The 24,201-nt window shown below is 43.7% G+C and overlaps 1 protein-coding gene across 1 annotated transcript; it reads right to left on the bottom strand.

Moving 5' to 3' along the window:
• Positions 1–1,447: 1,447 nt before the first annotated feature.
• On the bottom strand, positions 1,448–5,480 carry tmem218 (transmembrane protein 218; the record flags this gene model as incomplete). The annotated part of the gene is made up of 3 exons (XM_084473902.1): positions 5,355–5,480; positions 5,098–5,200; positions 1,448–1,582 (listed from the first exon to the last, which is right to left on the bottom strand). The coding sequence occupies exons 1-3, from the start codon at positions 5,462–5,464 to the stop codon at positions 1,448–1,450; spliced, it is 348 nt and encodes a 115-aa protein (XP_084330028.1). The 5' UTR covers positions 5,465–5,480.
• Positions 5,481–24,201: the final 18,721 nt, after the last annotated feature.

The following is a 24,201-nucleotide window of genomic DNA, read 5'->3' as shown; positions in this document are numbered from 1 at the left end:
TTCATTACATTCTCTTTTATCATCTGGTTGGAATTCCACTCCACGTCTCCCTGGACTTCACACTTTAACAAACGTTAGGTAGGTGGTGCCGCTGCTGCTGCTGGTGGATAGGGTGGGCGGTGGTGGGCGCAAGTGTTTATAATTAGGCCTCCAGACTGCTACGGCTCATTATGCTCCGTGAGATTGTTTGCATATTTATCGAGGACAGAATCGCTGGCGTAACCAGGGCGAGCGGTGGTTACGAGCCGAGGAGAGAGGAATTATGCTTTAGATAAACAAAACCTGGGTGAAGACATTAAGTTATATCGTTTGTATGTTAAAGGGTCACTACAACCTAGACACATGTTAAGACTTTGCTGCCATCTAAAGGGGACAAATCCCATCTAAAGGTGAGGCAAAACATGCTAGCTTTACTATTGGCTCTGATGTTATATATTTGCCACAGAATACCAAAATCACACTACACTCATATAAAGTTTACCACCACAGGATCTTTTCAAACCATAGAGTTTACTTATTTGCTTGATTAAAACTACTTAATTCGGCCATAAAAAGCCATAAAAAAAAGAACACCAAAAATAGATGAAGATCAGGACATTTTTTACAACCTGCCGTTGAAGAATTCTAGGATAAAAGCCAAAACTTGTTACAAACAAGTTTTATGTGTTAAGGGAGGGGGAGAGGCTATGCTGTGAGTCATTTTTATGAAGGTCTTGTGTTTGTTTGTTTGTTGCATTGATCTACATTCATTAGGAAACATCTGCCAAGCCCTACCTATGAGCCATAATGTGACAATAATTAAAAAGGGGATTAAAATATAATACATTGTGATAACACTGTTTGCTTTTATTTCCGACCCAGATAAAACGGAGCACCCTGTTGGGCCCATTTGGTCACAGACACTTTTGGACAGCATGATTTCCATCAGTCACTGTAGCCAAGTCCGTAGACAGCAATCCCTCTGCGGGTTCCTCACTATTCACACCTATCATCAGCGTAAGTGGGCAAACTGCCAGGTAGAAAAATCTTCTGTAAGCATCCTATAATGGGCTTCCCAGTTCGGCCTTTGTGAGTTCCTGCTTCGCTTCCCTGGAAAGACTTGATGTTTGTGTGAAGCATGAATTCCACAAACACCAAAAACTCTTCACTTTAAAAAAATACAGTATGTCAACCAATAAAAAAATATATATAAACACATACTATCATAAAATCCTCCACTGGCAGTGATGGAGTGTACACTGGACCTAACCTACCAAACCACACAAGGCATGGGGCATGGGGCATGGGGCAAAACATTGTTTCATCCGAGTCTGTTTTGGTTCATTCTTTTGCATCCTGCAATCCACTCCTAGGTGAAAGGCTCCCAACCAGGGTCCACTCCCTCTTCCTCTTTGGCCCTGCCCCCACCGAGGGCCTGTGGAGCGGTGTGGAGTGGGAGGAGCCAGCTCTAGCGGGTCCGGAGGGGCTTGGCGTAAACAGGCTCCAGGAGGTGATGGGGCAGCAGCATGAAGAGGGCTGCCAGGAAGGCCAGGCTGGCCACAGAGAGCAGCACGTAGCGGCCGATAAACAGCTGATCCACGATCTGTGGGGGACAAGATAGTTCAAACTCTAGACCACAGTAGAGTATTGCATACATCATACAGGCAATAATCCGTCATGTATGCAATACGTTTATGGTTGTTTACTGATCTCTTTCATTCAAGTAGGCATGGCGTTGCAACAACTGCAGGGACTCATTATGACTCACCCATGATCTTCCTCTTATAGACTTGGCAAACTCACGTGGGACCAGGGACCAAGAGCTCCCTCTAGGTCTAACTAATAAACTTAACTATCAGGATACTCATAACCCCATTCCCAGCAGTGTGGCATGACCATTGGATTCACATGGGATGGATTCCATTACACTCACACATTTGAAGACTTGTGGAAGCCATACAATAACTGTGGATATAAATAATCATTTTTTGGTATGAATAATTGTTTTAAATTTGCCATAACAATGTGTTTGTTTTTGCCACTGAAGTCGCCTACAAAAGTATTATGAAGAGTAAATTGCACCGCTTATTGAAATGCGATATCCATTCTGACATGTCCAATCTAACCACTAGATGGCGCAATCTCTCTTTGGTACAGACAGCTCGGAGATGGTCCTGCTTTTCATCAGTATCGGAGTTGAGCATGGATGTACAACAAGATATTTTTATATTTTTATCTTTTTACTAGTTTGAATGATTAGTCTGTTTCATTGTCTTTTATGTACTGTATGTGCTGTGCGTGTATTGCCTTATTTTAAGCTGTGTGGCACTAAGACAAATTCCAATCAACTGTGTTGACATGGCAATAAAGTTATCTATCTATCTATCTATCTAACAAACCACAAGCTAGGGAGATTCATCTCCTTGTTGATTCCTCCACTAAATTCACTCAATATTGGACAGGTCACCCAATTACTGCTACATGTCACCTCTCCCATAAATATAGAAATACGACGATATATAGGGTTTATTTCCGGGTCATGAATTCACAGATATGCTGGGGCTCTGCGTTATGCAAAAAATATTATTGATGTTCAATTGAGTCACAAAATGCAAGACTGCATTTTTGCCACAAGACATGCGCGTGTGTGCGCGTGTGTGGGTTTGTTTTGCCTGAGAATCGGTATTTGGAATATACAGGCTCTTATGGATACATTTAACACATCTCACTTTAATTTGCCAATTAGGCCGGCGATGGGAACCCAGAGCGGAGCCATGTATTATTAATGTGGCATTGAGTGTATGTGTGTGAGTGTGTGTGTGTGTGTGGTGTAACGCCTATCCATCCACTTCCCTTCCCCCCACTCAGGGACAGGCCTAATTGGCACTATGATACTTTACCGTTGTTTGAAAGCGAGAGGTTAGACTAGACGTATCCCACACAAAGTTACCTGCACACCAAAGGCATAGAGAATATAAATATATAAAGAAAGACGTCTGCGCGGGTACAGCACATCGAGCGCCTTCGACAAGGTACACACACGCGACTCGCGGGAAACGATGGGAGACTGCTGTGCATGCAACATAGCCCGCAGTCATTAAATCAGAAAGCTCATGTATGGTTGCCATGCCAACCGCGCAACACTCTAATGCTGAATGGCTGTCGGCGTCTTTGTAATTAATCCAGATTGGAGCTGTATGATATCAAATCTGTGTGTACCCGCTGGCAGGTGGCCATGTTCATGGTCTTCCATGTTTTCGAACACAACATGTCTGACACTGCACAAATAAAAAGGTTATTGAGGTAACACACCCCCGGCCAGGATTGCATAGGAAATAGTGTTAGTTTACAACAGTGCCATGCGATTCTGGTTTGGCTTTGAACTGAAAAGTGAAGATGTTCCCTTCAAAGTGGTTTAATTTGTTCATTCAAACTTTACATCCTTTTTTTTGTCAGCATGAACAAAAAAGTCTAATAATTGTTAACTTAATTCATTAAAAAAAATCCCATTACCCATCCCCTCACATAGAGCAGTAAACTAAAATCAAGAAAGTCATTCAACCTCGGTGATGCTGCTTTTGACAGGCGCTGTAAACAGTAGGTTGACCAGAGCAGGTCTCTCCCAGGCTGTGTTCTATGGACTAGCGTCTTGGCCCTGGCAAATCTGTCTGGCTTATTGACAACAGCCAGCAGCCAACACTGGGATGTTTGTTCTGGGGCTGTTGGAATTAGATAAAGCGGAGCTGCGCTGTACGACAAGTGTTGTTGAACCACACACACACACACACACACACACACACACACACACACACACACACACACACACACACACACACACACACACACACACACACACACACACACACACACACACACACACACACACACACACACACACACATCTATTTGTACATATTCCATGTATCCTGTCCCCCTAAATTGTCTTAGTAAAACAAGAAGACAACACTTGTTGCAGAGGTTCATTAAAAGACAGATCGAGATAGAAATGATGGATTGGCAGCCAGAGAGAAAATGATGAATGTATATTTTGTTTTCTTTTTTTATTCTTCACCACAATGTTCTTATTAAAACAATATTTCCATGCTGAATAGCTCAAGAAAAACTCTATTCTCTTGCTAAACTCCATCTCTATTCTGAATGTGATATTTATGCAGCACGAGGTTATGATTTTTCCCCCCTTTAGAATCTTGTCTCAGGGCTGCTGACCACTTGTACATGTCTGGCGAGACGGTAAGCCACACACACACACACACACACACACACACACACACACACACACACACACACACACACACACACACACACACACACACACACACACACACACACACACACACACAGATATTCAACAGTACTGGTTCTGCATAATTGGTCGCCTGGCTTGCATGCACATTTGTATAAATAGCTACATGTGTGCATAGCATTGCATATATTGCCACATACATGATAAAAGTATGTACATTTTAAGTGGCAACACAATCCAGTGTAGACCAATGCGGAGCATACTGTGATATGAATAAAAATGTTCCCATCCAAATCCCCAAGCAGGGCTCACTTAAACAAATATTCCCTGGCATGGAGCAACAGTATAGGCCTATTTTAGAAGACCAGTGTGATATATAATAACAGGGTGAATTTATATTGGCAGATGTACTTGGCTCCTGTAATGAAATGATTGGACGGACTCCCCCATTGGCTGAGCCAGCGCTTGAACCCTGTCCATTGAAGCAGGCTCCACATGCTCTGGGTTCTCTGATTGGTAATGGGCAGCATGGGTTGGGGTTGTGCCATCCAGGTGTGGGTATGTGTTTCCCCTAAATAGTTGATATCATCTATTTTGGTTGGGGGAAATTTTAATTGTGTGAACTGCATTATTTGATCTAAAAGAGAGAGCCTCACATTTTGAACCTAAATATCTTTAAACAAGCATGTTGTAAGTGTGTAGAAGGATCCACTAATGTAGTGAAACTTTGTAACAAAATAGTGTAAACCCCTTTTGAAAACCCAGTCTCTGTCTGTATTTGTACTGCTCCTCAGACCCATTGTGAAGCATAGCGCCAATCTTGCATTGACCTTTATAATCAAATAACGAAATACCTCCGCCTCTTGGAATGGAGGGATGGTTTCAGATGTTCGGGGGAAGAACACCAGTACCAGTGTGACGATGAGTGCCACGAGAAACACCGGAACCACTCCTAGTCTATCAAAACATGAAACACATAAAGATAAAACGACATTATGACAGCACTGTTGTACATTAATACTTCATAATGACGGTGGGCAGTTTCTCACTCCAACATCATCGTCTGTGCGGTAAGCTATGTAGTGGAGTCTATTAACGTTAACGTAGATACCTGATCGGCCCAGACGCCCTCAAAAGGATGATCCCGAATATTAGAGCCAGGATCCAGATGAGGACTATGAGGAAAACACCGGTACCAACCCCTAGTACTGTGTTTGCCATTTCTATGGAGGTTGGTTTGAGATTTTGTTGTTATTTGGTAAATTGTTTCAAAGAAGCAGGCAATGTATAGCCCTGTTTTGCCCCAATATGTATTAGTTAGAGATGCATAACTGCATATCTGCAAATTCATAACAACTTTTCTATTAATTTCAACCCGTCGCAGTTCACGTTACGCAGGGTGCTTTAGATTATGGTTTCTTCCTGGTAACGAAACGCTGAGTCCCAGTAACAATAACACTGGATGTAACTGGACAACGGAGGTTTCTGATGGCCACTCAGACACGTCCTTACTGCAGCTAGTCGCAAAGCGTGCTGGGAAGTGAAGTCCAATGGCGGTTAACAGCAAATAGGGCGACTCAAAGTTAGAGTTGGACGGAAAATCAATGACAGGATATTATGGACACTTCATGAGGAATGACAACATTAAAATTGAAATACACTATGAACATAATTTAGTAGCGGACTATAGTTATCCATTTGTTCAGCCTATCGCTGATTAAGTGTCAGACAAATACCCCCCGTGCTTATTTATGTAAGGCTTGTAACTCAATAATTCAGGGACTCACTCTTGTTCAACACATAATCCATCGTGTGTTACGTTATAGTATGTCACTGTTTTCGGTTAATTGAATTGGCCTTCATATACATGGTATTGTTTTGTGAACCACATCCGCGTTGTATTGGTTTGGAAGTACTTTGAGACTATTTCAAGATATGCGATTATCAATATGCACCAAGCAGATGCTGACCAGATCCCTGCTAAAACCACGCGCGCGTCTGCGCGTGTCAGCTTCCGCCCCGCGTGCGTGCGTGTGTGTACGCGTGTATCAGTGTGTATACACATGCAAACACGCACGTGCACTCACGGTACTTGCGGTGGTTGTGGTTGAGTGCGTGGCTTTTACTGGAGTGGGGGAAAACACGGAAGCCTACTGTTGTGTTATTTTTTTTCTTTCTCCGAGAAAACGTGGAGAGGAGAAGAGGAGGAGAGGGGTTGGTGGTGGGAGGGGTCTTGCATGCCAGACGTCATCGCCTGTGCCGAGGAGTATAGGCTGTACTGTCAGCCTGGTGTCAGTCTGATGAAGATTGGCATTCAGGTAAGCTGTCATTCATTTTCAATGTCAGAGCATGGACTGGGGGGGGGGGGAGTGGGGGGTAGGGGGGGGGGAAGCACTCCGGCAGCGTCTTTCTTCCCCTCATTATAAAAGGCAGGACATTATTCATACAGCCAGACAGCCAGGGCCAATGTGAGGGGCGAGTGAGAGTGAGAGAGAGAGGGAGAGAGAGAGGGAGCGAGAGAGAGCGAGAGAGACTGACAGAGTACGTGAGAGAGACAGAGTAGTAAGAGTGAGAGAGAAAGGGAAGAGAGAACGAGAGAGGGAGGGAGGGAGTACGGGAGGGGGTACAGAGAAAGAGAGGGAACGTAGCGGAGATGCTTTTTTTGTAGCGGACTAAAATACCGTTGGATTTGGCGTTTGGAATTAATTGTGTTGACAATTTGTGTCGGTGCGTGTAGCTCGTTTGAGATATAGGCGAGGCAAAAATAATACTAGTCGTGCTTTTTTGGAGAAGCACAAAAAAATGTTTTGGTTGCGGAAATGGGCGCATGCGAGAAATCTAGACTACCTGAATAACAGAAAGGATTATTTATTGCATGAAATAATGTTTGTCGTGTTTAATGTCACGTGTGCACTCAGTAGGCTACAGTGGGTTAAACATTCGAGACTATTGACCAAGACCATTGATTTGTTTTATTTGGTAGAAGGCTTTTGTTTTGAATCGGTTAAGTTGTGTTGTTTGTTGCCGCTCAAATGTTTCCAAAGCGACGTTGTCATTTCTTATGTGTTGACAATATTTCGCACATCAGAGTTATCATCATGTGGAAAGATTTTTCGCAACGATATTTATTTGTGTGTGTGTGTGTGTGTGCGCGCGCGCGTGCGTGCCGGTGTGTGTGCGTTCGTGCGTGTGTTACATTTTGTGGACAACTTTTATTTGGAATTTTGGAAAATAATTGAAGGTGGATGAAGATTTGTAGTATCCTTTCATATAAAATTATTAATAAAATATTAATTCTGGTGTAGGACACATACACAATTAAATAGTAAATCATTCTAGCATACCGATTCAAACTATAAGTCATCCTTAATCATCCTTGAAAAAATGTAAGTCAGGTTTCAGATGCCTCATATCATTTTATCTGAGTATATATGAGACATGTAGCATTATATAGAATAAAATAAACAACCTTGCAACTGAACACATGCATCTAATGCTTTATCAGGGATAGGAAATCTAGTAGGCCTACCTAACCCGGATCAGTCAGCTCTAATGTTTACCTTTAGCACAGAGCACAGTGGCCTTTTTTTTAGCACCACTTATTGCTTTTCAGTTCGGATCACTGACTTACTGCAAAGGAATGAGCTATTTCACCATGAGATGTTTTGCTGACATAAAAATGACATTAGTCTGACTCAATTGAGCTATGCATCAAGAAGCCTGTCTCAAATGAGTTTTGCGAATAATCTATTTCCTTCCTTGACAAAATAAGCCATTCCATTTTTTCACTCTATACCATCTGCAGTTTACATTTTTCCAAATACATCCTTAAAGATCCCAGGTTTCCTGTCTAGCACACATGTAAGCTAAGGGAGGAAGTAAGTTGGAATATATATAGATAAATTAGTTAAATTACTGGAAGCACAGCTAACATCAGCTATCCATCAGTCCGTTCCTATTATCCCTTCCTTCCATTTTTTTTAATGACGGGCTTATGATTTAGCATTCAATATAATAATAGCATGAGTGGGACCCGAGAATATGGTCTAAGCATTGGCTCAATTAAACATGTCTGAGCTGTTTATTTATTATTCATCTACCTCACTGAGAATTCACAAAGGCAATTTAAACAATATTAGTCTCTCACAGCTAAGGCGCTAGGGAGGTGTGGAATGCTGAGCATAAATCTCAGAAGGAACCTCACTCTGCCTTTTCCAAAGAACATCCATTTAGGACCCTCTCGTACTCTACTTAGACTACCTGTGTGTGTGTGGGTCTGTGTGTGAGCGTGTGTGTGTGTTATACTAAAGTATGGGCACCTAGGTCCCTTTAATTGTGTTTTTTCTACTTTTGTCATCGGTCAAGAGGATAGAAGATATCTATGATAAAGGAGGACGCACACACACAAACACATGCTTATTCCCCAAGACCGGGTTTAAAGACATCCACACCGCTGCCTCCACCAATCACCCGTAGTGATGTTTGTTCTTTGTTGCGTCGCACCCCCCACACGGCTCTGAATATTGCTAGATAGGGATGATGCCAATTTAGACGATGCCACTAAACCCCGCTGAGATCTTAATTGATGATTTGTGTCATTGGACAAGAAACCTGGGGGCGTATTTGAGACTGCAAAATACCCAGACACATTATTTGCATATACTCCCAGCCTTTGCATTATGAGTAAATTGCATTATGTGGTGTGATGCTGTGCGTTCCTGCAGCTTCTCTGTGTGGAGGATAATTACTAAAGAAGCGATTCAGTCACACTAAATGAAGGAAGTGAGTGGTGCGAGGAAAGCATATGTTACAAACCAATTTAGGCATTTATGTAGGGCAATAATGCAATTGGAGGAAATTAAACCGCTTACAAATGTCTTGTCATTTTCCCCTCGCCTTTGCCTGCAACACTCTACCCTTCACGGTCCCTCAATGCAGCACTATGCATGCAATCAGACTCATTTTATTTGGGGGGGGGTCTTGTATACTTGAACTTGTAGGTGGCCGCCTGCCTCCTCCGTCTTCTGGCATGCAAATGGTGGAACCTGTAATTGTTTTTCGAGCTGCCTTTCTTGCCTATAAACTGCCCTAGAAAACGAAGATAAGAAAGTGTTGGGAATTATTCATAAGGCATTAGTCTGTTGGGTATCCGCTGGCAGAGTGCATCAAGGTCCTGTTCTGGAGCCCCTCAAGCAATGAGGAGGGGGGGGGGGGTTTATTCCCCCCCCCCCCCCCCCCCCCCCCGTCTCTGATGCTCATTCTTACACCGACCCTTTAGACAAATGTGTTGCTCTGGCCCCGTCCAGGCCCTACACAGGCCGTGGCCACTAATCTAGCTTGATCCCTATTGCTCTCTGGAGGAGGCCAGGAGCCTGTTTATGCCGTCAGATGGCTGAGCTTAGAGCTGGCCCCTTGCATACTTACCCTTTTCTCATTCCACCGCTACTGCTGCGTTGGCACGGCTCGGCTGCAAGTCGTCACCAGGGGACGGGGAATCAGAGATGGAGATGGATGGGGAGGCTGGCTTTATGCTCCTCCGGCAGAAGCATCCGGCAGATATAGCGATCCACCGTACGTCCGCTCCCCCCCTTCTCGGGAGATATGAAAAAACAACATCATGACATGGATGCCACGATGGAAATATATTTGGAGGAACGGGTGTTGTCGTTAGAGATGACTGATCCAATCTGTTTTCATACATGTAATTAACATTTTGTTTGGCCTAGAAGGCCTGGCTTCTGCCTTTAATATATATATACTGTATCCACATCCCTTTTGGCCTACTATTGGTGTTCCGCCAGTGTGTGTTGAATTCAAATATATATTATCTTCAAATGTGCTTGAAGGTATAATTATGGCCAGAATAGGCATATAGGGCTGTTTTGCATATAGACATATTTGGACACATTTCACATGCAACAAAATGCTGCAAATCCCGCGATAGTGTTTTGCTTGTGTTAAGAGACATGTCTTGAGATTCCCCAGCCCCTAATCGATACCGCCTTATTTTGAAAAGGGTCACACAGGATGGTTGCATTGATTCATCTGGCTTCAGATTTGAATCAATGATGCCCTGTTGGGAGAAAACACTATTCTTGAGGAACACTCTCCGGAGCGATCCATGTGGGAGACACAGCACCATGAAATAAGCGGTATAAAAGCTTTAGTCATTAGCTAATGATTTTAACAACAGTACTCTGATTGCGTTCCCCTTTATATCCACAAAGAGGAAATGAGAAAACAGCAGGCGCACATTCCACAACACCAGGCTGCACTGAAGGGCAAGCCTCATAGATTTCCACAAAAGGCACGCAAAGATGGTTCCACTTTTTCACTTGGATAGATGGTTCATGTGTAGCACTTTACTCCACCATCTTTTGTTTATGTTTGAATCACGTTTTGTGTTTACGTTTTTTTTAATCTCTCAGACTAGATGAAGAAACGATGAAGTATTTTCATACTGGGATGCTCATTATTGAGGGAACAGCATTGTGCCAATGGTGTAGCTATTTGTAGAAAGCAGATAATCCAAATAAATGCATAGCCTACTGCTTCACACAGAAAAAAGTATGAAGCATGCACTAAATCCTGAATGTAATATATGTTTGAGTCTCGGGAATCAGCAGATTAAAGCAACACCAAAAAAAATCCAAGCATAGTGCAGCTTTATATTTGTGTGGCTCCTGCAAAATGAATAAATGTATAGGGAAAATTGATTAGTGTGTGGAAGTCTCTTAGAGGATGAATCTGGAACAAAAGAGAAATAGCCATTTGACATCTTTGCATAATGTACATTTCTCTTCATAGCTTAAAATCTAGGTTTGCCAACAATCCGAAATGGGAATATTGCCACTTCAAAACTTCTAAAAAACACCATGACCAAGCTGTGATTCATTTTTTTATTGTCTCTATCAAATTGTTCTTGATATATGAACATTGCATCCAGAAAAAGTATTTCCAAACAATGAATCGACAGTTCAATGTGTGAATAGACTTCATGGCACCAATGCAATCAGTATTACCTTTTGTGGTTTTCTTTGGTCATTTGTTCCAGTGTTTGGTGTTTAGATAGTTCAACACACTTCTTTGTCATCTGTATGCTATAAAGATGGCAAATTGTCTGTAACTTAAATAACTATTAGGTAAGTAAATCCAACAAAAAAAGCCAAGTTGTAACCTGAAAAAGTGGAAACCTTTTTGTATTTTTTCAAAATCCCCTTAAAATGCAGGTGAGCTGTTCCTTTGTGACTCATATCCTGTGTCTCAGTATGTTAAATGTTGGCCATTTTATTACACTTTCTTTCTTAAATTCTTGAGTGCAGCTGAAGCCTTTTGGCTGTTAAATGTCCCTTTCATTGAGCCCTGCCAAACTCAGGAAAGGCAAAGTAAAATTAAACACCTGATTTCAGAGGTTGAAGCAGCAGAAAATTGTATGCCCTTTTTATATATTACACTCACATGAATATAGTTCCAGGTTTAACACTTTTGTACGCTTAATTTGTATATCATTGCATCATATTTCTATGGCTAGAAAATACAATGTTGATAAAAATAGCATTCAGATGGTAAGAAGTATATTGAACTGCTACTATTGTGTGTGTGTGTGTGTGTGTGTGTGTGTGTGTGTGTGTGTGTGTGTGTGTGTGTGTGTGTGTGTGTGTGTTCGCTAGACCCCTGAAGACAGAACGTTTAAGTCAACAATACAAGGCTACCAAACCCCTTGGTACTTAAAATATGTGATATTTGAGTTTATGTTTGTTTCCTTAATCTTCTTTATTATTTGGATTTGACATAACTATGATCTATCTTTCAGCACATTGGTCTCTGTTAAAATCAAGAACAGATGAATGGAACAAAAATATGTGTGTGTAAATATGTTTTTTGAATCACATTCATATATATACTTGAAGGAAACATTTCTAAATGTAATTGAATGTTTATATTTTACTATTATTTACTGTAATTTGTCTGTATTTAATCATTTATAATTTCATAATATATTCATAATTGTATTTATTTATTTATATTTATTCAAATGAGAAGTGTAACTTCTAAAACTAAATTGGGCAGGCATAATATGAGACGATAACAAAACTTCTAATGCCTAAACCCTGAATAGTCATGAATACTAAAGACCTGCATCTGTGCTGCAGGTGTAGATTGATGATAAACCAATTGGTAAATATATACAGCCAAATGGCCAAAATAACCCACAAATAATAATGTAGGGCAATTAAACTAATAAATTAATAAATGCAAAAACATAAAAGTATACAGATTTCTTTAATTTTCAAAAATTATTCAATTGATTTAGTCCTGCGTTTGACTAGTGAGGCCCACTGATCCTTCTGTTATCCTAAACATATATACTATATCTAATATATAAACATATATACACATCATTCCACATTTTAAAAGATGCCCATCTTGACTGCGTTTGTGGTGTGGAGACGTCTTCTCCTGGGGGACTGTGGCGACTGGCTGATCGCTGATCAGCAAGCTGCGTGGCATGGCGTCGCGTTTCACCGCAGAGTGCCGAGCATGTCTGCAAGCCATCATGTGTAGGCCTATACATCTCCGGGTCTGCTACTGCTTTCCACGGCCTCCTGGTCTCTGCGGAGGTGTGGAGTTGACCTCTTTCGCTTCCTAGTCACTCTACTGGGTCACACTAGTCTCAGGCCACTTCCACTGGGAGCATTTCTCCAGAGTGACATAACTCGGAGGGATGTTGTAGTTTGTTTTCTGACAGGACAAGCATCAATGTTGGGCTAGTTTGATATAATAACAAGAAGATTACTTATTTCTGAATCCCTGCAGCTTTCTAAAATAGCAAGCTGATTCAGAAAGTAGTTCAACTCCAATAGTCCCCCTGTCGCCATACATTTTTCATACCATACAAGTCGTTGATGAATGCTGCTCGGTGTCAAGGGTGTCAACAGCAATTTCCTGCTTTTAACCTCATGTTCATTTCAACACAATAACGTGGTGGAGTTTAAATGACGCGCACAACATGTGTCTGACTTGTAGCGCTTAACTCTAATTTCATTCCCTTTCGGTTAAGAATGATTTTCCCTGTGAGTTATTAAGTCATATGCCCTTTTCAGCTCGAATGTAAACATGGAAGATTTCCCGAGTGCTGAAAGGGAGGCTTGGGGAACACATACGGAACAATTTAACAAGACACACATTTGTGTGACTGCATTAAACACTACGGACAGAACCCTCATTTTACACCAACCATACTACAAAGAATAATTACTTTTTCCTTGACTCTGGCTCTCTTTTGCCATAATTGGTTACCACTCTTTTATCGTGTCTGTGTGCGCATAATTATCAGAGCCATCATATTAGATTATTTCATGCATAATAAATGAACTCAAACTGTGTGTGGGGTAATTAGCATGTTCAGATATGTGCGATGTTAAGAGTGCGGTTCATAATGATTGTATTGTTTTAGGACATTCCTGAAAAGCGGAAAGATGCAGTGAAAATCTATTAGCGCGAAAAGGTTATGTAGATATATTAATATATTTTGCAGTTTTCCTTTATATCCACCAAATTTAGTATTTTCTTGTTCTAATGTGAGTTCATTTTCTTTTTTTATTGTCATTTTTACGTCATATAGCTTTTTAATGCATTAACCTATAAACGCATGGTTTGGGAGAAAGTGTAAGCTTGCATAGCTCAATGGAAGCATATTCCCAAAACAGATGGGATTTTCTACGTCAGTCACAGCAGCTTGTTCCCTGAAAGCCCACCGCATCACAGAAAGGGGCAGTTCATCGCAACACGGATGTGTTTAGGAATGCAGAGATAAGGTTTTTAATGCTGTAGCAGTGAGTCCACTCAGCCCCACCTTGTAGCCCTAGATAAGAGAACACGGGTGATTCCAGCACGTTTTCTGAGGGACAACACAGCATGTTAGCTGATAGCAAGTGATGTCAATTATATTTATTTAGCCATTAACTGTTTAGCAATTACATATCTACAAATACATTAAGAAGACGTATGGATTGGTAGGACGATGCTGGCCATTTATCAAAGATGTTCCAGTTGTTCTTGTGTGTTGTTGAGGGCAAGAGGGTATATGTTCAGCTTGATATTTTCTGTAGATAACCATATTTTCATAATGAGCCATCTATCGTATGCAATCCTGCCACTATTTGAGGAAAGTAAAATGTTCTTAAAAAAACCGACAGTTTGGTTCCCTCTAAGGTCTATTTAAATTCAATGTCTTACTGAGTGTGAGTGAGATGACACCTCCGACTGAGTACATCCCACATCTCAAGATTAGTCACTAACTAACTGTTGATTTTCACAAGTTGGAATTAAATTGGTACTCCAAGTAGGTTTATTTAGTGTGAATGTTGTCACAGAATATTTATTTCTTTCAATTACAGTGGAAAACAAGATTTTGTCAGCAAATGCTGTTAGCAACCTCACAGAGCCTTCACACTGCCACTTCTTGACACACACACACACACACACGCATGCACACGTGCACGCACGCACACCCTTTCTCCGCCATTATATTAAGCTCCGTAAAACATAAAAGGTTCAACTACAAAAAGGACATGACATCCCTATGCTAAAATAGACAGCTGTGTGTGTGTGTGTGTGTGTGTGTGAGTGAGACAGAAGGTGAAAGGGGTATGGTATTAAACACAGCAGCCTAGGTATGCAGATACTGCACCACGTCTGTCTATACGATGACACAATCCTGGCTGGTGGAGGAGAGGGGCCTATGGTCAATCGCCATCCGTGCCAACAGAGCTAGAGCGCGAGAGACACACACACACACACACACACACACACACACACTGCGGCCCTACACTGTGTGTGTGTGTGTGTGTGTGTGTGTGTGTGTGTGTATGTTGTGCATGCATGCCTTTGTGTGTGTGTGCCCACTGTATGTGTGTCGGTGTCCTCTTTCGCTGGCTGCTGCCTGGCATTGCTGCGGTGTCAGTGTGGTGTAAGAAAATGCATTTTTGAAACGAGAGAGCTCTGATCTGAGGCCAGGTCTTTTTGTTTTGTCTCAGTGGGTAAGGTGAGAATGGAGCGGGGGGTGAGATGCTTTAGTGTGTGTGTGTGTGTGTGTGTGTGTGTGTGTGTGTGTGTGTGTGTGTGTGTGTGTGTGTGTGTGTGTGTGTGTGTGTGTGTGTGTGTGTGTGTGTGTGTGTGTGTGCAGGAGGGGGGCTCCAGAGCCCTAGTGGGACTATAAAGGAGAGATGTACCATGGCAAGAGATGAGGGATGACTTGCACCTGCCTCCCACCCTGTATGTGTGTGTGTGTGTGTGTGTGTGTGTGCTTGTCATACTGTTGTCCCTCCGTACAACCTCCCTTCCTTGCCTCCTGCAGTATGGGCTATTGATAAAACAGGTTTACCGTTTATTAAAGGATTTATTCAATTTTATTCATATACAAATGAATAGTAAGTAATAGCATTCTACAATCTGCCAATCTGAGAAAGAGATGTATTGTATTTTATGTGTGAGATCTTGTGCCAGAGATGTCTTAGCCGCTGTAACTGCATTTGTAATTCAGCAGTTTTATCCTCTCCTCAGGAACCCAGCTGTAAAGATGGGCCGGGAGACAGGTAGACTGATCTTCCAGCGGCTAGACCCTTTTGTTCCGTTTTAGTCATCTGTCAAAAGGCAGACGTCGCCGTTCAAATCGCAACTCAAAAGATGGAAAGTAAGATGAAAGCTGAGCCCCAGAGCTTCTCCAGAAGGGTTAACCTTTTTCCTATGCACTCGACGGGAGGCGAGGAGACGGCAAAGGAAAAGCGATTGAGAGAGGGAGAGAGAGTGAGAAAACAGGCTCTGACCCGAGAATTTCTCCTTTTCTCACTTCCATGACTTTTCTCTGTCTAAAGTCCAGAGGTCCTCCTTCTGTACCACCCTATAAGAAACTACAGTGTCTACACATTTTTTAATTTACTTGAAATACCAGGCAGATTACTTAATGTAATCCTACAAGTAATTGTGTTTGTGCGCGTGTGTTTGTATGTGTTGTGTACGAACCAACACAATAATTCACAGTTTAAATATTATTCACAAATTGACCACATATTTGTGTTACTAAGCCTACCTTTTTGTTTATTTATTTAATAGGCCTATGTCAAATGTATTTGGTCAATCAGGTTACTGGAGCTGTTTAGTTAGATTAGATTAGAGATTAGATTAGATTAGCTGCCGGTAAGATTTTGATAACTATATAACATTAATTTAGCCTTGATAATTAATTGTCAACATTGGGAGCTCTTTCTTTTGGGTGACAAACCTGTTCACCTTAAACTGTCATGCTATTTTTTTGTTAGCATGCAACAACTGCACCGTTTTCTTTTCTTTCTTTCTTTCAGTGTCTTCCCTTCCTATGGTAACAACGCTGCTATTGGCCAACACTATTTGGCTATGGCTAGGGTAGTCAAGGAGGCAATGTACCATAGCCTCCACCTAAGTGCTCTTCTGGTGTTGTAAGGGCGCTTCGCTTGAGCATAAGTCAAGGTCATTATTCCAAGAACAAAAATTCAATTTTGTCTTTATTAAAAAAGAGTAGTCCGATAGCCTACAGTCATGTGCCTGTCGATAAGTTCAACAAGAACATGTTTAGCTTATTTGTTTGGCTAATGCAACCAATGATGAAACCCAGTAGACCATGTGAAGGAGCTGTAGGTAAGATTTGGCAGTAGTGAAGAGAGAGAGCGGATAAAAGAGCAGAAGAGGGCTAGATTTGAAAATTAACAACCCAATAAAAACGCATCCTCCCTCTCTGTGCCCTCACTCCCTACTTTTTTTTTTCCACCATTCAGATGATAACTCTGTGTGGGAAAATGTGATTAAAAGGCAAGATGGATTCCCTGAACCAATCACGGAAGAAATGTCCTGATTGATCAGAACACAACCGGGACCAGCCTGAAAATATCTAAATTGTCGGATGGCTATGGCATTTCAAACTAATTACGCTTAAATTATTCAAATGATAGCTCTTAATTCTTACCAAGCCATTTTCTCTACTTACTCTGTATCTATTGAGGTGTTTATAGCGTTCAAGAGACAATGCTAGGATACACTAACTATACAGAGAATCACACACTGTCAAACAAGCAGGGGTCTCTGAATACTGCTCAATCATTCCCACATTTGTGTTTGATAAAAGGTAAAAAAAAAAAAAAAAAAGCATGAAGATATTGAAAACAATGGCCGGAAATCTTGGATTAAATAAGGAAATCCTAGACTTCCCTGAAGTTCCAACCTTGAAAAGGAGAAAACCCCAGTGAGTGGACATTTCAAAGATGCTAACTTTAGTTTGTTTTAGCAGCAACACAGGAATAATCAATACCGTAAAACAGACATTGCTGGTCCGGTCACCATCTTTGATTGAGAGTTTGGTTACTGACAGCAAGCAACACCGTGTGCGGAGGTAGATGATGTCATGGGCGAGCTTATTCACACGGTGTGTCTACTCTGCACTAGCTAAATGCGTGCGCTGTTCTCCAACTGACACAGCTGCCTGTATCAGCTGTGTGCTCGTTAAAGTGAGGGCTTAAGCTGGCTGTGACGCCACTCTGACTTCAGTTACCTTCCCGTGGGAATAGCCTACCTGCCATTGTCATCCCGAGCCCTTGTAATTCCATGGCATTTTGCAGTTGTTAGCCTCAAACCACACGGTCAAGGCGCGGTTGTCCCTAGAACAAGCTTAGAATTTCAGTTTTTTCAGGACATGAGAGACGAGTGTTTGTATCCTATCTGGCCTTGTATTTTATTTCAGAGGGATTTCTTCACCGTCTTTGTACTATTCACATGATATTTGACACATTCTGCCTTGGTTGACATTGACAAATGAAACAGGAATCATGAAATCAGGATTAAACCAAAAACCGAGGTTTGAGCCCTTGGCAAATATTATTTGAAAGAAATCCCCCTGTGTCCCGCTGTGTCCGCATAGCCACCATGACAAGCCACCGGGTGACCTGATATCCTGTTTGTCAGGAAAACTGAAATATGTCTAATTGTTGCACATCCTGTCTGAGAGCGATCCGTGGCACATATAGCTGACCAGGCATGAGAACAATGCATTCGGATTCTATTGTACAATGCCGGAAAAACATTCATAGCTGAGGGGAGGGGATGCAAAGGTGTACGCTTCGTTGTTTGTCATTTGTGTGGGGGCGATTTGGCTACATGTTTAGGATGGCAAACCACACACACGCACACATTATCATGCAAAATAAAAAAGAGTGTCCTCCTTTTATGTTCACAGAATCTTAGCGCAGTGAAAACCTGTCTGTTTTTATGGAAATTAAATTATGGCATAATGTCACTTTCGCTAATAGCGCCCAGAGCCGCTGCATGCAAACGTGCCCGCCAGTTGTCATGGCAACGTGAAGCACTAAACCTCTGCGCAGCTGTTGTTATGGAAGTCCTGGAACAGCTGGGGGGCTATGGCTCGCCGGGGATTGTGGGAGATGAGTCTTCTGGCCGTCCCTTCACACCTTGACCTCAAAACTCCTCGCCAAATGAGCAGGATTTCAAAATCTTAAAGTTGTCCATCTGGAATCTTTCACCAGTGCAGCCTTTTGTGTGATTAAAATGTAGGGGATAATCTCTGAATATTCATAAAGTCTCCTCTCTCTCAATCTGCTCAGTAAAGAAAATGGATGCAAACAGTAAAAATGAAATGATTCAAATGAGCTGGGGGTCTCTCCTATGGGTTTGCCTGGGGCGTCAAAGCGTATCCCATTATTGATTCAAGCAAATGTTGTACACAGGGCGACAATAAACCACTCGACGTGCAAGGAGCACAACAACTTGTCAAGGGAGTGCAGCTTGTTGGGTGTCTCCGATTCCGTTTGGCATTAATAAAGACAGAATGTAACCTGAGCTCTAGCACAACGGCTCCTTCTCCCCCTCTCTTTGATTTTATGCAGATTTCAATAACAGGGAAAGATGCGTTGTGTGTGTGTGTGTGTGTGTGTGTGTGTGTGTGCGCACAAGCGCCTGTGTGTTTGCGTGTGTGCGTGCGTGGTTGATTGCCCGTGCCTGCATGTATCAGTGTGTGTGTTTGAGTGTGTGCGTGCGTACGTGGCTGATTACGTGCGCCTGTGTGTTTGTGTGTTTGCGTGCGTGTGTGTGTGTGCGTGAATGGCTGATTGCGTGCGCCTGCGTGTACCTGTGTGTGTGTGTGTGTGTGTGCACGCATGCACACACGTGTCATGTCAGTGTGTTCGTTCCTGTGTGTGTGCGGCGTGCCTGTGCCTGCCCCTAAGGTATGTTTGTGTTTTTACGTGTGCGTGTACACACGCACACTGGGTGGTGGTGGTCGGTGAGGTCAGCCAGTTGTAGAGCGGTGTGGTCTGAATGACACGCAGGGCTAATATCTCCCTCTGTGGGTTGTATTGTTTTGAGCTGAGCGCCGCCATTAGCCCTCCAGTCCCCCGGGGGGAGCCCCTCGCTGCAGCGCTGGCCTCGCTCTGATTTACTCCAGCATCAACAGGAAGGACGGCCGGCTCCCACAAGCAGGGTCACTGAGACATGTTTTTCTTTCCAGGGAGGGGAGGGGAGGGGGGGGGGCGAGGTGGGTCGAGTGGAGAGGGTGGAGAGGGTGGAGGTGGAGAGGGTGGGTGTGTTTAGGGAGAGACACCAGTCCGAACTCCAGGTCGGATGGACAGACGGACGGACGGACGGACGGACGGACGGGGGGAAGGGGGGAAGGGGGTTTGGGATAGGGTCCCGGGGAAAGGAAGGACCCTCTGAGCTTAGGGAGGGCTTCCCAAAGGATTACCAGGAGGGTTAAAATGTTTTCTTTGTAGCTGGAGGAAACCTAAGAAATGCCCTCGTCCAAGTCTCCCATGGACTGAGGATCTCTGTTTTCGGCGGGAGGTTTCTAGGCTTCCCTTATTTAAAAAAGAAAACGACAGCACACTAAATAAGTGTCTTATCTCTGGTGTTACTGTATGCAATGTGTGATCTGACTTTCAAAACACCCAGTTTGGGCCAAACTGTTTTTTTACACGTATGCAAAGGAGGCGGAAAGTGAGAGTGCGTAGGACGCATTCAACTTTACCGTTCTTGTTGAAATTATTTTTCTTCGCCAACAATTACTGGTTCTTGTTACTTTTAGCCTTTCATGTTAATTAAAAATTTAAGGCAATGTGTTGATACCTACTTTACCCATTATCACAAATAGCCAGGTTTGTTTGTTTATGAGTTCATTATGAATAATATATTATATTATAATAATATATGAATACAAACGCATACGTTTTATATTGTATTATAATAATACTACTACCAGTAATAATACAAACTGAATTGGATAGAACTTGAAAAAACAGACATCCACATGGGAGGTATGCATGTTGTAAGTCTGGTAGGTCTGGACAAGGACACAGTGTATCAGTTATACGGCTTTATATATAGTTCCTTATCACTCGCCCATTATCCTTGCCCCCTGCTAATACCCATACCTGCCGACATACCTACCCACCACACACGGGTCTGCCCGGGGCAGCGTGCCCCGGCTGGGTAAACACCAGCCTTGAGAGGGTCTCTGTCTAGCAGGTAGCCGGAGCTCGCCAGCCCACTGTGAGGCCTTGCCACTCTCCCACCGGCTCGGAGAGGTTTAAGCGAAAGATCAGGTGTCGACCGCTCAATGCTTGATTGAACTTAAATCTTTCACATGTGCGCCACAGCGGCTCCTCGACCCGTTTTACACTTCGGGGGTGGCCGGGTCAGGGCGGGCGAACCCCGCACTCATTGAGAGCCGTTCAAAATGACATTCCAAGAATGACCGCCTTTTTTTCAGTAAAAGAAAAAAAAGTGTGTGTTATGATTTGGAAGAAAAGAAAAATGCGACCGATATTTGTCTTGCCTTGTCTTTGAGGCGAGAAACCAATTGAATGCGGCAATGAACCTGGTTTCGTGTGGATTTACGGTTATTTAGAAGTCGTCTGAGACGTGATAAATGGGACTCTGGGTTGTTGATACGGCGCTGGTGCTCATCTGTTAACAGGCTTTGCGTGGAAAGCTGTGTGAGCGATCATCCAGAGGAGGAGAACGTACGTCGAGTGCTCCTGTATCGCTGTGGGCCAAAAGCAACCGTAAGTCTCCTGCCACCTTTATATTAAATGGAAAAGCTCTTTTTCTACTTAATGTGTTTATTTGTGTCTGTCAATACCAAGCCAACATGCTCAACCAACCACAGAAGTAGTACTTAGCTGTGTGCGTGTGTGTGCGTGCGTGCGTGCGTGCGTGCGTGCGTGCGTGTGTGTGAGAACATATTCATTTTGCCTTGTTGCACCCTCTGTTGGCACATCTTGCAGAGATAATGGTTCTGTAGTCACCAACATCAGTCTGTGAATTAATTTAGGAGCAGACAATCAAATGTAACTCACGCTATAAACCAGATTCACGCCCGACTCATGTTTATTGATTTCTCCATTCCCTGTCGCGGCGCAGCAAAGTCTGCCAAAGCCAAATAACCATTTCAATGAGGGAAAGAACAAACGATAACCCCGAAACATCTTCCTCACGCGCCTGCCATCCGAAATGATCTCTTCTGCTTCCTGCACGGTCCAACAACTTTTTGTGTGCCTGTTTCCAACTGTGGTTATGACTGTAGGTTCCCTGTTTAACACGCTAAGGTGCTGTGTGAGAGTGGTCTCTTGAGAGGGTCTTGAGAGGTGTGTGTGTGTGTTGTAGTGGGGGGCGGGGGGGGGGGGGGGGGGGGGGATCGGGGAATGGTGCTGCTGTTAAAATGAAATATGTAAATTCTTCTGACACCACACTCAATTTAGACAACAAGTTCTGAGGTTCGAGTCACGTGGTGTGTGTGTGCGTGTGTGTGTGCGTGTGTGTGTGCGCGTGTGTGTGTGAGGTGTTTTCACTGGGAGGTGATGATGGTTTTACTCGACAGCCCCAACCACCCGTCCACAAGCCCTTCCCAGACCTCCTCCTTGCTCCTGCTGACAGCTGGGAGCGCAGGGATTAGACATATTAAATCTCATGGTTCATAATAAGTCCTTCAGAGTTAAATGAGTGAATATGTTAAAACAATCACCCTAGCTCAGCAAACACCCTTTCAATTATACCTGACGGGAGTGCACAGACTAAATACATATTTTGGCTTATTATATGGACAGTAGTAAAATACAATTATTACTTGAAGCGGCTGGTGTCAGTGGTTGTGAGGGATTCATTGTGCGTCGGCCGCATGTGATTTCAGCCCAATCGGAGGGAAGACCATTTTATTTTTTCTGACAACTTCAAAGAGAGATGACTGATCTAGGACTTCAAGCCTGTTAACACCAACATGAAGGACGACTCCCTTCACATGCTTTGCTTATTAAGTCTTGAAAACAAATTAACATACAACAATTAATGATAAAAAAAACATTGAAAAAAATCATTAAAACACGAAAATAGAAAATAGAGAGTTTTCCTCAAGGTTTGATTCCAGCTTTTCAAACGGTAAACCCAATGACGGGAGAGTTGATCTGACTCTAAGCGAAGCGGTCTGTAGCGTGTAGGTTTAGTGCGCCTTAATGCCTTTTAGTAGAACTACTAGGGAGCCCCCATTGCTATTTCACAGCATCTCATCCCTCAAGGTAACACTCCACAGCCTCAGTCCTCCCATCCTAACGGCCATCGACCGCGCTGATAGCAGCGCTCCGTGAACCCAAGTTGTGTTCCTCCAGACTGGCGTGCTGTACCTCAAATTCCTGCCGCGCTCCCAGAGTCCCCCGCCAAGGATAGGTTTACATGTAATTTTGTTAGCCTTAATGTGATTTCACTAATTAAATATCCTCCTCGGTTGGAGACCCCCGCAATCCACCCGCGCCCCCCCCCCACCCCCCCCCCCCCCGCCCCCATACTCTAAAACAGACCGCTACCTAGCTTCATGCTACAAGGCCCCCTTTGCTCCTCTCTCTCACTCCAGGCTATGGCGGAGAATGCTCGCGGCCCTATTTTACACAAAACATTTTCATTAGCACAACCTGGTACAGCAGGTTATCGCCGCGATGGGTCAAGGGGGGGGGGGGGGGGGGGGGCTTATGTTTCCGTCGATCGTCTTTTCCAATTTCGCGGCAAACTGCTTCGCTGCATGTCTGATAGCCTCCGGCGTTTTCAGCGCCGAGGCGGGCGGCTCGGAGGAGGAGGACCCCCACGAAGGGGGGGGGGGGGGGGGGGGGGGGGTGGTGGTGGTGGTGGGGTGGTGGGGTGGGTGTCATTCCATTCCTTCTCCCTAAGCTTTTTATGTTGTTTTGTGGTCATTGTATTTTTAAAACAGAGACGGCAGTTGCCCCGAAAAAGAAACCCGCCACCCAAGCATTACGCTAAGCTTTTTCCGCTGTGATTAAGGAATACATCTGGAGCGTCCCCGCTTCCCCGCGTCCTAGTCTATTTGACCTGGGGAAGTGATCATGGGCCTCAGAGCCCAGACGAATAAGGCATTATGTGTCAGCGAGCCTTGTTTGTATAAAATGAATATCCTGGAATCTCCCACTGGCGTCGCGCGGTTACAAGGGCACTCGTGTGTGTGTGGCGCTGAGTGACGGCGCGGCCTCGCTTTGGGTCGTTGTCGACAATGTGCGGGCCGCTTGTCCTGCTATTGTCGCGCTGACCCCTCAGAGGACGCCGAGCGCCACTATTGTTGGATGCCGGCCTCCGGTTTCCCCTTGGTTACGTCGGGAGCGTTGCCAGGTCTCCGCTCCGCGGTTCATCTGACCTTAGAGGTCTGTTATACGCCCTCTCTTTCCCTCTCGCTCTCCTTTTTGGGCCGTTCAATGCTGGCTCTTTACCACATTTACTTGACCATCAATCCCTCTCTCTCTCTCTCTCTCTCTCTCTCTCTCTCTCTCTCTCTCTCTCTCACACACACACACACTGGGGTGGGTCGGGTTGGGGCTGGGATGGTGGACGGGGGGGGGGGCGGCATATTTGGGCCGCATGCCCAT

The sequence above is a fragment of the Micromesistius poutassou genome, assembly GCF_964030765.1.
Source record: "Micromesistius poutassou genome assembly, chromosome: 10".
Classification (NCBI taxonomy): Eukaryota; Metazoa; Chordata; class Actinopteri; order Gadiformes; family Gadidae; genus Micromesistius; species Micromesistius poutassou.
The sequence above is the reverse complement of the archived record's forward strand: the minus strand, read 5'-3'. Positions and strand labels throughout refer to the sequence as shown.